Raw genomic sequence first — 16,951 nt, 5'->3', positions numbered from 1 at the left:
GTTTGTTTTTTGAAGAGTAATAACCTTTTGTTCCTTATGTCACTTGTGTCCAACTTCTCTGTTCCTTTGTAGATATTGATTTTGATTTTGGGGTCTACCAGTATGAAAGTTTGCTTTCCTTGGCAACTTGTGATTGAAAACCCACTTCTTGGCAAGATATCAGCATGTTAAATACTTGGACAGAATTAGTCCCCACAATCTGGATTAGAGAGGGGAATTATCCACACAGAGTGCACCTTTTCTGTAATAATGCTCCCCATAGCTTTTTAAAGGCAGTTCTTAGCCTAGTAGCTCAAGAGAAGTATGTGTCATTCTGCAGGTATTACAAAGTGCTTTTCTAAGCTGTTGGAGAGGACTGATAGGTATTAATGGTAGTTTTATTTCTCCCCACGTTGGTATTCCTTCAAATACACAATCCCACAAAAATTCTAGTTGCTCATCATGCTGGCTAAAAATGCTAGTGATTAAAACCTCAACATATCTACAAGGCAGCAAATTGATAGGCTAAACATTTTACTACAATGTAAGCAGCAGTGGGGAACCAATGATCTTCCAGATGTTGCTGAACTAAGGATTCCCAGGATCCCTCACCATAAGCCTTACTGGTTTGGGCTCATAGATAGCTGAACAACATCTGAGGAATCAAAGTTCCCCACCTGGCTTAATTTACAGACTCCAGACATCATCAGATGCATGGAAATAACCTTAATTTATCAATTACATATATGCCCAGGTGGCAATAAATCCATAACTAATCCATAACTGCACGTGCTGTAAGAAATCATGTCAGACTCTTATAAGACTCTCGCTTATTCTTACTACAAGAGCTAATATAGCTACTCCTTTGGAAACTGGATATAGCAGCAAGCCATCATAGGTTCAATCTCTCAGAAATGAACCCTCCCATATCCCTTCAAGTGTAATGCTTTTCATTTTGCAGGACCCAAAGGAGAAAGAATTAAAAAAGCACGTATGATTATGAACCAGACCTAAGACATGCCATGCATAGTTTGCTTGACAACCTGGTACCCTAACACATGAGTAGCTTGCTTAATTAAAATAGGGTGAGGCTTTTGTGTCATGATCAGGCTGCTCACAGTTCAATTATACATGTGCCATACAAGCAGAATGTCTCCTGTTCAATTCCATCTGTCTCCATCTAGGAAAGACTCCAAGCTGAAACCATGGAGAGCCACTGCTACACATTCCCTTTAACACTGTACTTTGGGGTCATGGCAGAAACTGGAGAATAAATCTGTTCCAGACCTATCTTGTCTTCTTGTCTGCAATGCAGAATATGGTTACATTCATTGTCTTTAAATACAAAAAGCACATCCTGAAGCAAAGTCCGTTTCTGATCTATTTGGTTCCGTTTCTTTTGTTGGTTCTTGCTTTGCCAGTGCCTTTCCTTTCTGATGGCCATTCTGACTTGTACTTGGAACCTTTTCCATGCTGAAGGCAACACAGCTATGAAAGTTCTCTCCCTTCAGGAATAAAGCACAGACACCTTGTAAGGAAGCGATGGAGCAGCAGTCTTATTCAGAAGCTGCGAGGGGTGCTGAAGAAACTTCATAGGGCAGACTAGATCATGGATTCCCAAAATGTTCACTGCATCCCATTTCTTTTGTTTGCTTGAGCTACATACCCTTAATCCTCATGTAGAACTAACACCAGTGTCTCCACCACTTTTTTCAAGACATTTACCTTTGGAATAAGACTTCTCTTAACCACAAGACAAAGTGATTATGCACTTCATTGCAAAACAAGAAGTGCAACTAAAGATGATAGAAGACCAACTGATGCATATTTTCCCAAAGAAGAGATGCTAATAAATTCAGGGAGAGTGCAGTGAGTCCATCCTTTTCTCTTACTCCATAACCAAGAGGCAGGTGGAAGGGGCTTGCGCTGAAAGGAAAGTGGTGTTTTGCCCCAGAGGCCTGTCCTAGTCTACTCCTAAGCTAGAGATGTAATGGAGATGTCCATGCATTCAGGCATTGACCTTGCCTGCTCCACTGCTGCTTTCATGGCCAGCCTTCAGAGAATGGAAATAGAGTTGAAGATCGTCTACAGGGTGCACAATTGGCACGGTCTGCATTTTGGGGAAATGAGCCGTGGCCAATTCCCAGCTGGCTGTGCTGACCAATTCAACGGCAAGCATCTTGAGAATCACCTTGGCCAGTTCTTTGCCTATGCAACTTCGGACTCCTCCACCAAAGGGAATGTAGTTAAACCGGAGGGAGGCAGAAGTTTTGTGCTCCTCCTGGTCTTGCGGTGATATCCAAAACCTCTCTGGATCAAAAGTATCGGGGGGACTCTGGTAGATGCTGGTGGTCTCGTGTGTATCCCGAATACTGTACATCACACTCCAACCCTTCGGAATCTGGTAGCCCTTTAAGGAAGGGAAGGAGAGATGGAACAAAATCAGCACCACAGACAGCAGCCAGACGGATGAAACCTGTCTGAAAGAGTGAGCAAACATCCACAACAGTTTGAGCCAACCTTTTGGAGGGACAGCGCGAGCCTTACTTCATCCACTATCCATGTGCTTAGACGGGCTAACTTCAAAAATATTACTAACAATCTACAAAAACAACACTTTTTAAAAATGTGGATTTTCTGCTACCAAGTGCTGCCATTTTAGATGACTAAACAGCAGAGAGAAAAAATCACGAATAGACCATTTTTTTTCACTAAGTTTATCTCTTTCTCCTTAAAGATGTCATTTTATTTTGTGCTTTATATATTTTTAAATATCTTTCTGAACACTGCTGCTATAGGTCAAGGAACGTGGGAGCCTGTTTATTTAAAAATATATCACTATTTCACAGTTAGTTAAAATTACAGTCCCCGTGAACTGAGATATTGATGGCCATGATATTAGCACTGGCTTGGCATGGCTGTTCCAAGTGCCATTCCAGATGAGAGCAATTGTAACTAGCAGTTATATTGTTCTCTCCCCCCTTTTTTCGTGCTTATGGATCAGTACTGACTTCTGGAAATGTACAAGTACTAGTAGTTTTTGTTGCAACATTTTTGAAACTGGCTTGTCCTGACCTCCTATCTGGGGCAGAGAGAAAGGGACTGGCCCAAAGTCACACACACACAGACACACATCGGCTTTAGACTATTCACAATCTCTTGGCTTCTAACCCGGCACCTTTAACCACTACACCAAACTGTTACAGTTATTCTTCCTAAATTCTGCCCAATAGACACAATCGTTTTGATGATCTGAATGAAGCATTCGTCTTGACCTCACTCCTCTCTCCAGTTCTCAATCTTATGAAAAATATGTCGTGCTCTGGATTCTATCAAATTAGACCATCGATCCATCTTGCCCCAAACTGCTAACAGGATCTGATAGCAGCTCCTCCAGCATTTGAAGCAGTACAGTATTTCTTTCCATTGCTAAAATAGTAATGCCAGAAACCAAATCGGAGACCAGCATACAAATATTGCTCGGACACTCTTTCTGTGGCCCCTTTTCTACATGACTTTTCTTCACAAACCTCTTTACTCTTTATCACAGTCCACTACCCAGTACTTGGAATCTTGTTTACTGAGCTTCTATGTTTCCCATCCCTAGTTACAGTACTTACAGTCCATTTGAGACATCCTTTCTCATACACCAAAAGGTCACCTTCCTACAAATGGCCCTGAGATTCCTCACATATCTGCTGGCTGTAAACAGAAGAAGTTCTTGGAATTACTAGGAACCAAAAGTGCTGTTCCTGGATTCCCATATAAAATACACAGCCTAACCTTCTAATATCCAGGTCAACCCAGGTTCCTCACACTTCCACCAAAAGGTTAGAGAGCAAGCCACTCAACTCACATCTAGCTCAAAGGTTTGTAAGGCTGTCCTATACCCTCCAGATACTGGGGGCAACAAACGGAGAACTTCTTTAATGACACAATCCAAGTAGCGCAGACGATTCAGCTTCTCCAGGGTCAAGTAAGAATGGCAACAATACTCAGATCTTTCCAGACTGCTAAAGAACTGGCCTGTTTCTTCGAGCCTGGACAATGAGCTAGGACCATTTGCAGTTCCATAGACAATATCCTGGGACACTTTAGCCATGACGTTCATATTAGGTCCTTTCTCTTCCATCTTGGACTCTTGTCCTTGTTCTCTTCCCAATCTGGATGGAAGAGGCAGTCTGGAGTCACCATCTTTGTTTTCCTTCTCATGTGCAGGCAAAGTTTTTTGGCCAGACTGGTAATCTGTTAGGAAATCCTCAGCTGCAAAGCACTGACACTGCCCAGTAAGGCCATTGGAGGTCAGTTCCTGCTGGATCTTTTTTATGACCAATGGGTGTTGCAATAAGAGTAAGATCATAGAAGTGGTGGCACTGGCAGTGGTGAAGAAAGCTGCAAATATTAGTTCAATTGCAGATTCCTGTAAGGCAAGCCATGGAGATACATGAATTAGAAGAGTGTTCCTCTTATTATAGGGTTAGAGATAGGCCTGTCTATTATTAGATCTATTATTATTATTAGATCTATTAGATCTTTCTATTATTATAGCTAGGCAGCAAATAAATATAACAAATAAATAAGTTATGCATGCTATTAATAAATTGAATCTCTCTTGTGCTTTCATCTCAGATACCTTGTGATCAGAATTTAAATAAGACATTACTCAGCCTTTTAAAGGAAAAAAATGCTAATTTTAAAATCTAAATCAAGAGTTTTGAGGATTCGATGGAGTCAGCAATCCAGTGGGATGGAGTCAGCAATCCAGTGGAAAGACATCAAAGAAGATATTATATGGATTATAAATTTAAAGTTATTGATTTTGTTTATATAAGGGAATTTTTTTTTAGTAGGATGGGAAGAAGAATAAAGATATTAAGAATTGTTGTGCATGGTAATCTTGTAGGAAAGTGGGTGGAGACAGGCTAGTGTATTGATTGTATAGATTAAAAAAAGTGATGCTTAAGAGACATATATATGGGAGTGGAGGAAATGGATTGAGTAGAATAAATGTAAAACTAGAATTCATGGGGAAGGCTGCTTTGAAATGTTATATTAATATACGCAAAAGATTAAATGTTAAAGTTAGTTTTAAAGTGGAAGGTTGTTTTGAAATGTTATATTAATATACAGATATAAGTATGGGGAAGGGGGAAAAAAAGGGCAGACTATCGATAAATTGGGAGTTATAATAATATTACTGTGTTAAATCAGAAGTTGTCATACAGTGTTATAATGGAATGTTATTTTGAAGTGTTTGGTAAGAGGGGGAAGTAATAATATTAATAATATCACTAGAAGTAAGGGTCAGTATTTGGAGGGGGGAGTAAGGGGATGGTAAAATATTATATAATCTGTTATGTACTAGGTTTTTATTTTGAAGAAGTCACAGGGGGGATGGGGTGGTGAGGGGGAGTTAGGGAGGAGGGGGGGAAAAATTTGTAATTGAAAACTTTTTCAATTAAAAAAAAAGAGTTTTGAGGATTCTAGGAGTTGCTATTGGACACTTATCGAAATGTTGGTGCTCTGAAAGCCCTTGGCAATACGCTCACAATATTTCCCTATGCTTAACATGGCCTGCTGAACAATGAGCAGCCAATTCAAGTTGCTGGATGAGCCACTGCCCAAGGAGCTGCAAGCAGTAGACAGTAGTTGCTGTCAGTCACTGGAGATGAGGAGACTGAGCTCAAACACCATCACTCCAACTCCCGCAAGGGCTCCCTGTGTGTAGGAAAGCTGCTCTGTAAGACTTCTTGCAAGAAGAAGAGCAGCAAACTCAACCCTCTCTGTTGGCAACAACGGTTTGTTTACCCAGATTCCACATGCCTTCATTTGAAACTACATGACTTTTCATTCTGGACCTAGACTGCCTGATGAACCTTCTGCAACATTTAGCCCCTTGGGACTTCACTCGAACACTTGCTGGACTTTGGGGAGAGGGGGACTTATATTTGTGTCTGTGGTTTGTGTGTGTGTGTGTGTGTGTGTGTGTGTACGTGCACATACATGCATTTGTACTTGCATTTCTATATCTATGTTCATGACCCAAGGCAGGACAATGCAGTCTAGTCTAGTCTAGTCTAGTCTAGTCTAGTCTAGTCTAGTCTAGTCTAGTCTAGTCTAGTCTAGTCTAGTCTAGTCTAGTCTAGTCTAGTCTAGTCTACTCTACTCTACTCTACTCTACTCTACTCTACTCTACTCTACTCTACAGAATAGAATAGAATAGAATAGAATAGAATAGAATAGAATAGAATAGAATAGAATAGAATAGAATAGAATAGAATAGAATAGAATAGCTGGAAGGGACTTTGGAGGTCTTCTAGTCCAGCCCCCGATCAAGCAGGAGAACCTATGCCTCTCTCTTTGATTAGTTTCCATCCATTGTTTCTTGTCCTGCCCTCCGGTGCTTTGGAGAATAATTTGACCCCCCCCTTCTTTGTGGCAGCCCATCAAATACTGGAATACTGCTATCATGTCACCCCTAATTTTTCTTTTCTTTAGACTAGCCAAACTCAAAATCTGCAGCCATTCTTCATATGGTTTAGTCTCCAGGCCTTTCATCATCTTAGTTTCTCTTCTCTGAACTTTTTCCAAGGTCTCTGACTGCCCCCCCCCCCAATTTTCCTCTCTCCCCCTTTCTCTTTCTTTCCCTTTCTTTAAAGTACTTAAGCGTGACTACAGAAGAGGAGAAACATAAGAACAAGAGATGACCTTTGTGGTGTTGTGTGTCTGGGTATATAGATGAAGTTCAAAGTATTTGGAAGGAACAATACTGATTGGTTTGCATTTCAGCATCAATGTTTGATAGGAGCACCTTCAATTAGGGGTCAGAAATAAGTAGTCAGTATGAGTGAGAAGAATAGAAACCATAAGAGGAAAATCCTTGGGATTTTTCCCCCCAAACTGATAGCAATAGCATTTAGACTTATATACCACTTCACAGTGCTTCACAGCCCTCTCTAAGCAGTTTACAGAGTCAGCAGATTGCCCCCAACAATCTGGGTCCTCATTTTACAAACCTCGGAAGGATGGAAGGCTGAGTCAACCTTGAGCCTGGTGAGATTTGTACTGCCAAATTGCAGGCAGCTGGCAGTCAGCAAAACTAGCTTACAGTACTGCATTCTAACCACTGTGCCACCGCGGCTCTTGCAGTACTAATTGAATTATCTAAGGACAATTTCCAGGTAGAATGTATGATAGTAATCTAATCTGGATGTAACCTAGTATTTGAGGGTATGGATTGGCTCCAACCCAATTCAATTCATACCATTTACCTGATTTTGGGGGGGGGGTCACATTGAGTCAGTTCAAAGGCATTCAATTGGACAATTCGATTTGACTTTCCAATTTGATTCAGAAACTCAATTCAAATAGGAGATTTAATCAAAATCTCAAAATCAAAGCTTTACATATTCATAGCATTTATAGCATTTCCATATTTATTTAAACAGCCATTATTCCTCAAAGAAACAGAGCTCACTTGGCTTAAAATAGTTTAGAAAATATGCACTGGATTGAACGGCACAAAATCAAGCTACTACCTGAGCCAGGTTATCGCTTCTCATGCTAATAGAATGGAGAATAAAGCAAAATAGATATACAGGTAGTCCTCACTTACTGACCAGTTATTCAGCGACCATTCAAAGTTACAACAGTGGTAAAAAAAGAGATTTATGTCTGATCCTTCCAATTGCAGCTATGGCATCACAGTCATGTGATAGAAATGTAATGGCTTGGCAACCTGTGTGCCTTTATGGTGGTTGCAGCAACCTGCGGTCACGTGATTGCCATTTGCAACTTTCACAGCCAGTTTCCCATAAGTCAATGGGGAAGCCAGCAGGAAGTCACAGTCACATTGCAGTCAGAAAGTGAGGGCCACCTGTATGGTCTAAATCAGGGGGTCAAACTCAAGGCCCGGGGGCAGGATCCGGCCCATGGGGTGCTTAGATCTGGCCCATGGGGCTGCCCTGGAAACAGCGAAGGACCAGTCCACAGTGCCTCCCAAGCTCCGTTTTCACTGGCAGAGGGTTGCAGGAAGCTGTCGCAGCCAAAAATGGTGCTCAGGAGCCCATTTTTGCTGGCAGAGCGCTCAGGCCACTACAGCCACCCGTGACACAAGTGGCTCCCAAGGTCAAACACAACCCTGACGTGGCCCTCAATGAAATTGAGTTTGACACCCCTGGTCTAAACCCTCAATCAGGTGCTTTACGTGTGTGTGTGCCTCCAGAAGTTGTAAATGCTCCAACACTGGATGTTTTTAAGAAGATATTGGATAACCATTTATCTGAAATGGTATAGGGTTTCCTACCTAAGCAGGGGGTTTGAACTAGAAGACCTCCAAGGCAGTGGTGAAATCCAATTTTTTTTACTACCTGTTCTGTGGGCGTGGCTTGGTGGACATGGTGTGGCTTGGTGGGTGTAGCTTGGTGGGCGTGGCAGGGAAGGATACTGCAAAATCTCCATTCCCACCCCACTCTGGGGCCAACCAGAGGTGGTATTTGCTGGTTCTCTGAACTACTCAAAATTTCTGCTGCCAATTCTCTGAACTGCTTAAAATTTCCGCTACCAGTTCTCCAGAACCTGTCAGAACCTGCTGGATTTCATCCCTGCTCCAAGGTCCTTTCCAACTCTGTTGTTCTGTTCTATTCTATTCTATTCTATTCTATTCTATTCTATTCTATTCTATTCTATTCTATTCTATTCTATTCTATTCTATTATTCCATTCCATTCCATTCTCTCTCACACACACATGCTAAAACCAACTTCTGAGTGACTGCTGACAAATCTTTGTAGTCTATGAAGCTACAGTATCCTGAGACAACTGACCACAGAATCTTCAGGATCAGTAAACATTAGGAGGCCAGGCATTAGCTATTCCATAAAAATATTTCCACCCAGACCTCCTGCAAAATTATACCAGCTGAGAAACCATCTTCCACCAGGGGCTAATGTCAAATCCTGCATGAAACCACTGATCCCCAGGAGCATAAAAATCCTCACCTTCAATTCCTGCATAGTGAAATCTTGGCCGTGTTCTTTGGCGCTGTTGATGATAAAATCCAGGGCATCGCGGTGAGCTTCAGGATCTTTTCTCTGCAGTTTCTCCAAGATGGCTTTCTCCATGTAAGTATGTAAAAGATCACGAGCCTTCATACCCTGAGGAACAGAAGATGGTTCAAAGGAGAAGAGCACAGAAATCTGGTTCAGAAACTCATTCAGAAAATGGAATGTCTTGAAGTTCCAGTAAGAAAGCAGTAGACTGCTTAGAAAGTTCCAGAACTTTATTTATGTTGCCTTCTCCAAGTAATAAAAGCTCAAGTTAGCAAGAGGGCTTTATTTTTTCTCTTGACTGAGAGGAAAACAACTAAGCCCTGTTAGAAGCAAGAAAATGGGAGACCCTGAATTCTAGTCCTACCTTTGGCACAAAACCAGCTGGGTGACTTGGGCCAGTCACTCCCTATTAGTCCTAGAAAGCAGGCAATGGCAAATCTTGCCAAAAAAACCTGCTAGACTAGACCAGGCAGTTACCAGTAGTGAACTCTGACCTGAAGGCACGAAATAAGCAAATAAAGTCTTACTGAACCCACAGGAATTTATTCCTGAGATAAATAAATATAAATGATGCTACAAAAGAACTGAAGTTCTAGTCTCTTTGGATAGATCAAGAGAGCTAGTGGCTTTGTTTCCATAATTTGCTGAAGGCTAAGTATGGAAGCTCACTGGGCGAATTGGACTAGTCATTGCTACTGACACCCTGAGCACAAATTAGCTCACTAATCTCTTGTGACAAACCCAACACATTGTGTTTTTAGTCTGCCAAACCAAATTAGCTGATTAGACCATGATTAAATTCACATTGGGTCACATAGTGTCTTGTGAACGCAGTCCAGTCAGTCTAGTTCAGTGGGGAAATTGAAAAAGATTGTGCTATATAGACAGGTTTGAGCTTCTGCAAGAAAGGCTCATTCAGATAAAATTAAATTATTTTATTACCGGTAGTTTCCTTACAAATAATAGAAATAAAAGGTGGTGTGGCTTTGGCCTTCAAAATCACTCCTTTCAAATAAAGCCACTAATGAATTAGGTAGCCTGGGCAGAATCCTTATTCCACAAGTTATGGCCCTGTTATGAAAAGTTGGTTTGGCTTCCATAAGCTTTCTCCATGCTCTGCCTCTCTTAGAGTTAGCACAAGTGCCTGGGCAACATTTGCTATCCCCGTGGCCTCTGCTTATCCTGCCTGTATTGCATCTGCTCCAAATTACTGGCATCCTAATTTGCAATTGTGCCAATTCCGATAAATAAGGTGGGTTTTTTGGGGTTTTCTGCCATCCTCTTTTAGGATGTTGGAATCACCACAAAACCACCAGCCATCATATCACCTACAGCCTGAATAGGATATGGACTGGCTTCTTGGACTTCTCTTCTGATCTGGGCTTTTCCCAAATTCCAAAAATTGGGGGGCGTGGGGACTGGGAAACTATGGAAAGAGAGTGGCACACAAATAGCCCAAAACAGATCCTGTCATAATTAGGCAACTATAGATTAGAACAGGAATGGAATGGAATGGAATGGAATGGAATGGAATGATGATGACAACAACAACAACAACAACAACAGGAGGAAGAGGAGGAGGAGAAAGAAAACAATAGGACATCAAGGCTTACTGAATACAGAAGAGACGAAACTGGCTTACAAGAAAACCTAAAATAGAAAAGAACTCAAGAAAATCACATAATACACCTAACATATAGATGTGGAACAGCTGTGACAAAAGAAAGTGAAGATAATACCAATAGTAATAGGTACCTTTGGTGAAATCCCCAAACATCTGGGGCATCACTTGAACATCATCTGCACTGACAAAATCACCATCAGTCATTTGCAAAATTCAGCTTTATTGGAAGAGTTTGCATCATGCAATCATGATGCAAACAAAACACCATCAAACAAAATCATCTTCCTATCCGAGGAAGGATTCAATAGCTGGAATGCTAAATCCAGTCTAAACATCGGGCTGACAGTGTGACGAACCATAACAACAGGCAAAATAATGTGAAAGATTATTCACAGAAGTTGAATTGGAAAAACTGCAAAGGTTTTCCAAGGGCAAAGAAATCAAAGCCTTCTCAGAAGTAGCTCAGACTGTGGAGGAAAATCAAGGGGAGTCAACCATAATGGAAGCCTGATCAGCTATTGAATTGTTTTCATTCCCAAACCTGGCACCCATCACTCTGACCTCTCCTCAGAAAGAGCAAAGTCCTCTAACAAAAGAAGAATCAAAGCAATGAATAACTGAGCATCTAGAATGGTACAAAAACAGCAGAAAAAGGTTGCCTGCATTGAAGTTTGCTCTACGGAATCAGCTAGCAGCGCAAGTATTAAAAAGTGCCAATACTGTAACATCAAACATAAGAACCAGCTCACTGCAAGGAACAAATGCACAGCACAGCTGCAGTTATGAATGAATACCTGGCACGCAAAATTAACAAACAAGAAAAAAAGCCAAGCAGTGCAATATCAAAATAAAAGATCGAATAGCATCGGCATGCTAAGATCCGATGCAAGCAAACTATAATAGATGGGGGGGGGGAAGAAGAGGAACAAGAAAACAAAACAAAACAAAACTGATCAAGAAATATCACCTAGAAACAAGGAAGTTCAAGAAGCACTGGAAAGAATAAAGCAGCAAACAACAGCTGCAGTATATCCAAGAGGATAAGCAGATATGAAGCTTGACTTGTACATTATAGGCAGAATCTCCATTCAGTGGAATTAGAAATGGTTCTACCAATCCATCAATGGACAGACTGCAATGAACTAATCCACACCCAACAAAGAGAAGATTCTGGGAACAGCTATGGAACAACCCAAAGAAATACAAGAATGCAATCCCAAAGGTGCTTTTTTCAAGAGGCAACTGGACTTTCTGGTTTTTCTTTGAAGACATTTTGCTTCTCATCCAAGAAGCTTCTTGGATGAGAAAAAGCACCTTTGGTACAACCATGAACTGGATGACCAAGAATCTCCATAGACATCAAGAATGCAGCTTGGATAAAGGATGTGGCTAAGAATAAAAACAAAGCTGAAATGAAAGAACTTGTAAAAACAGCAGAAATGGTGGCGAAAAGAGCAAGGAAGATCAACAATTGGTCAGCAAATCATCCTAATAATGAAAGATCCAACAAAAGGGGCAGCACCAGAAAAATACAAACCAATTACCCGCTCACTACTTGAACAAACATCAGCATTGACAAAATCACCCATCAGTCACTTGCAAAAGGCAGTATTACCTAAAACAGCTTATCAAACTACATCTGCCTTCCCCAGGTTCTTTGGGAAAGGACAAAATAAGTGGATAAAACTGTCCAATCCAATCTAAACATCTGGCAGTTTTCTTCTCTTAACTTGCTGGCAGCTGGCAGAAGTTGGTTTCAGAAACCTGAAGGTTGGGAAGCAATGGGAATGGAAGGAGCTCAGGATACAAAGGGTAAAAGGAGAGAAATGTGTGGGTAGAAAGGTTTCTCGTGAAACCTGTGACCCAAGTGCAGGGAGTAGAGAGGAATGATGTCTTTGACTCTAGTCCATTATTACTTTGGACACTCCACTGTTGCTCAGAATACATTGAAGGCACTATTCTAGCCTTCCACCAATCGAGCAACTCCCAGAGTGCAGCTTGACCCCAGTTCTCGAGATCAATTAGTCCAACTACAACTGGAGATTTGGAAAGGCTGGGTTGAAGAGGAGGCTTTGTGGGTTTGGAGAATGCTGTTGTCAGGTGCACCTCAATTTTTTTAAAAAAAATTTGATTTATATGCCGCCCTTCTCCGGAGACTCAGGGTGGCTTACAGTGCGTTAAGCAATAGCCTTCATACTTTTGTATATTTTATACAAAGTCAGCTTATTGCCCCCACAAACTGGGTCCTCAATTTACCTACCTTAGAAAGGATGGAAGGCTGAGTCAAACTTGAGCCTGGCAAGATTCGAACTTACTTTAATTGCAGACAGCTGGTGTTAAATTACAGTGCTTTTGTCTGCAGAGCTATCCAGCTATCCCTTTCACAGGGAAAGGCAAGAGGGTGATAACCAGAGTTAATGCTATTTTCTATTTGGAAGACTTTGGGTCCTTTTGCAAGTTTGCATGCTGGCATCTCACCTGTGCCACAAATCAATCCCTATTAAGCAAATTTAAAGGAGCAAGGGGCTTTTTTCCACCTTCACTAAGCCCCCCTCCCCCCAGTGGTGTATTAACCATTAAGCAGACAAAGCACGTGGCTTAGGGCATCAGGCCCAAAGGGGGCACCACAAAGTTGAGAAAGGAAAAAAAAGACCAAGGAAGATTTGTACAGTATGTACAAAGGAGGGGATTTGTCAGTGATTTGTCAGTGTTTAGGGCACCAGTGAGCCTTAATCCTCCACTGCCTCCCCCCACCGACTCCCGTGCAAGCAGAACTCCAGAGCCATTGAGGAAAAGGATGACACCTGTGTGTGTGTGTGTGTGTGTGTGTCTGTGTGTGCCACCTCCGCCATCAGGTACCTTCCTCAATCCGCTGAAGGGGACGTTGAGCGGCAGGCTAAAGAGGTTCTCCACCAATTGCTCGAAGGCCCCGGAAAGCTCCTCGAAGTGCTCCTCTTCCAGCCGGAGGCCCAGCAGGATCCGTGCAGCGATGCGGAAAGTCAAGGCCTTGGCCGAGGCGTAGACGGCGATGGGTCCTGGGTGGCGGCACCAACCGCGCAGCTCCCAGATCACCAGGCGTTGGATTCGGGGCAGGTAGACCTCCAGGGCAGCGCGGCTGAAGACGTGGGCCAGGATCTGCGCAAAGGAGGGAGAGGCAGAGCGCGGGAGGTGAGGCAGCCCAACGGGGGAGAGAGGGGAGTGGGGGGGACTCCTCGGCTGGCCTTGGGGAGTCCCCGGTGGGGAAGCCACAGGGAGAGGTGTCTGAAGCTTCTCCCCGGCTGGAGGTGCCCCAGGGAAAGGCTGGGCTTCCGAGGGGAAGCGGGGCTGGGAGACTCCCCGCGCTTCGATTCAACGTGGAGCAGTTTAAGAGTCCCTCAGTTTAGCCCAGGGCTCTCCAATCTTGGCAACTTGAAGCCTGAAGGACTTCAACCTCCAGAATTCCCCAGCCAGCAAAGCTGGGAGTTGAAGTCCGCCAGGCTTCAAGTTGCCAAGATTGGAGAGCCCTGGGAAACGCTGGAGAAACTGCCCATGTGCCACTCTCCAGATAGGCATAGGTGAGCATAGCCTATCATGCCCAGCCTCACGCCCAGGTGAGCATAGGCCATCATGCCTAGCCTCACGCCCAAGTGAGCATAGCCCATCATGCCCAGCCTCACGCCCAGGTGAGCATAGCCCATCATGCCCAGCCTCACGCCCAAGTGAGCATAGCCCATCATGCCCAGCCTCACGCCCAAGTGAGCATAGCCCATCATGCCCAGCCTCACGCCCAAGTGAGCAGAGCCCATCATGCCCAGCCTCACACTCAGGAGAGCATAGCCCATCATGCCCATCCTCACGCCCAAGTGAGCATAGCCCATCATGCCCATCCTCACGCCCAAGTGAGCATAGCCCATCATGCCCAGCCTCACGCCCAAGTGAGCAGAGCCCATCATGCCCAGCCTCACACTCAGGAGAGCATAGCCCATCATGCCCATCCTCACGCCCAAGTGAGCATAGCCCATCATGCCCAGCCTCACGCCCAAGTGAGCAGAGCCCATCATGCCCATCCTCATGCCCAAGTGAGCATAGCCCATCATGCTCAGCCTCACGCCCAAGTGAGCATAGCCCATCATGCCCATCCTCACGCCCAAGTGAGCATAGCCCATCATGCCCATCCTCACGCCCAAGTGAGCATAGCCCATCATGCCCAGCCTCGCGCCCAGGTGAGCATAGCCCATCATGCCCAGCCTCACCGAGGCCCTGCGGTCCAGCCCCCCAACCCGGCCAGAGCAACCGTTTGAGTGCGGACCGTCCGGGCAAGACAGACGGTACCCCCGCCGCTCCACCCCCGCCCCGCTCACCTTCCTCCGGTGCCGGTGCGCCTCGGCGTGGGCGTTGAGCAGCGTGTGGGAGCCCAGCAGGATCTGGGTGCTGAGCGGCCACTGGGCGCTGACCAGGCTGTGCTCGCCCAGCAGGATCTTGCGCACGTTCTCGGCGCCGCTCACCCGCACCACCGGCCTGCCCAGCAGGTGCGTCTTGAACACGGCGCCGTAGCGCTGCCGCCGGGAGCTGTGAAAGTGGGAACCCTGCTCGGTCGGGGGGGGAGCGGGGGGAGAGAGATGGAGAGGGGGAGGGAGGAAGGGAAAGAGAGAGGGAGAAGAAGGGAGAGAGAAAGAGAGACAGAGGAGGGAAAGAGAAAGAAAGAGTCGGAAGGAGAGAGGGACGGTGAGAAAGAGAGACGGAGGGAGGGGGAGGGAGGCAGGGAAAGAGAGAGACAGAGAACGAGAAGAAGGGAGAGAGAAAGAAAGAGAGGGAGGGAGAGACGGACGGTGAGAAAGAGAGACAGGGAGGGAGGGAGGCAGAGAGAGGGAAAGAGAAAGAGAGACAGGGAAGGGGAGAAGGACGGAGAGAGAGAAAGAGAGGGAGGGAGGGAGGGAGGAAGACACAGAGAGAAAGGGAGGGAGAAAGAGAGGGAGAGGGAGAGTGAGTCGGGTGTCGGGGGCAATTGGCAAATTACCGCTGCCTTTTTGCGCCGCTAAAGGTCGACAAGCCCAGGCTATCTCTGCGCTTGCGCAGAGCACCTTTCTCTTGGCGCCCAAATCGCTCCGCTGCTCAGCTCCTGCGGGGCTCAGCGGGCACCTGAGGCGGGCAGCTTTGATCCCAGAGCGCGCGAGATCGCTCCCGACGGGAGGGCCAGTTTCTTGGGGGGGCTTTAAACCCTCTTTGTCCGCCCAGCTTACGGGGAGGCTGAAGTGGCGACGAGCCTCCCCTCCCCTCCCCTCCGGCCGATGGGCTCTCCGATGCCGGGGATCAAAGCCAAAGGAGGGAGGGGGGAGGGGCCGGCCGAGAGCTCCCTTCTCCTCCTCGCCCCAATTTGGGGAAGAGCAACTCCTTTCCAAGTGGGCGTCTCTCTTCCCAGTAGGCGGAAATGGAGAGCGCCTTGTGGAGACTCTAAAATGGAGGGGGCTCTTAAGCATGTGCAGAGTGCCTGGCCTTCAACCCGCAGCAAAGGGAAGGCAGCGTTTCCGGGCTTCAAGGGCTAGGAAAACCCGGTTCAAGCCCAGGAAAGGCTTTAAAGCAGCCCCTCCCCCAAGGGACCGACGGGAGAAGGTAACCCCGGGGTGGGCACCCCCGCCTTGAGAGCCCCAAAGGCGGCGACGGGGATCGGCCGCCCCGTCGCGGCTGCTCACCTGGATCAGCCAGTGCAGCGTCTCTCCGAAGAAGGGCCACCCCATGGAGCCCCTGGGCAACGGAAGGGCGCTGGCCCGGTCCCGGCTCAGGCTCCAGCGCAGGGCCCAGAGGTGGCGGGCCGCGACCAGCAGGAGCCCCGCAGTGGCGGCGGCAACCAGCGCGACTTCTAGCCAAGCCAGCGGGTCCCCGGAGCCCCCCGACGGCTGCGCCTCCTGGCCGGCTTGGGCTGCCGGGAGAAGAGGGAAGGAATCAGCTGGAGGCCTTCTCCCCGTCCTTTCCATCGCTTGGAAGGGGAGGTTGCCTGTCCCAGGACGCTCCCCGGAATCCCGGCTCCTGGCTCTCCCGGCATGTTTGGGCTTGGTTCGGAGGGGGCAGCCGGGCAGCCCTCAGTTCCCCTTGCTCCCCTCCCCCCACCCTGGGCTCCCCATCAACGAGCTTCCAGCGCCTCTTCTCCTGGGACGCGTCGTCGGAAGCCGGTCCGGCCCTGCAGAAGAGGCAGCGTGGAGCTGGCCTGGGGTCTCCGGAGCCCTTGCCCCCCTTCTCGACCTCCTCTTCTCTTCCTCCCTCCCTCCCTCTTTCCTTCCTTCCTTCCTTCCTCCCTCCCTCCTTCCTCCCTTCCTCTTTTCTTC

At 46.1% G+C, this 16,951-nt stretch overlaps 1 protein-coding gene across 1 annotated transcript; it reads right to left on the bottom strand.

The window, feature by feature from the left end:
* Positions 1–359: 359 nt before the first annotated feature.
* Positions 360–16,542, bottom strand: CYP26C1 (cytochrome P450 family 26 subfamily C member 1). The gene is made up of 6 exons (XM_060682951.2): positions 16,322–16,542; positions 14,993–15,217; positions 13,512–13,787; positions 8,978–9,133; positions 3,836–4,399; positions 360–2,389 (listed from the first exon to the last, which is right to left on the bottom strand). The coding sequence occupies exons 1-6, from the start codon at positions 16,364–16,366 to the stop codon at positions 1,988–1,990; spliced, it is 1,668 nt and encodes a 555-aa protein (XP_060538934.2). The 5' UTR covers positions 16,367–16,542; the 3' UTR covers positions 360–1,987.
* Positions 16,543–16,951: the final 409 nt, after the last annotated feature.

This window comes from Pantherophis guttatus, chromosome 6, assembly GCF_059756535.1.
Source record: "Pantherophis guttatus breed Tessera chromosome 6, ASM5975653v1, whole genome shotgun sequence".
Taxonomy (NCBI): Eukaryota; Metazoa; Chordata; class Lepidosauria; order Squamata; family Colubridae; genus Pantherophis; species Pantherophis guttatus.
The sequence above is the reverse complement of the archived record's forward strand: the minus strand, read 5'-3'. Positions and strand labels throughout refer to the sequence as shown.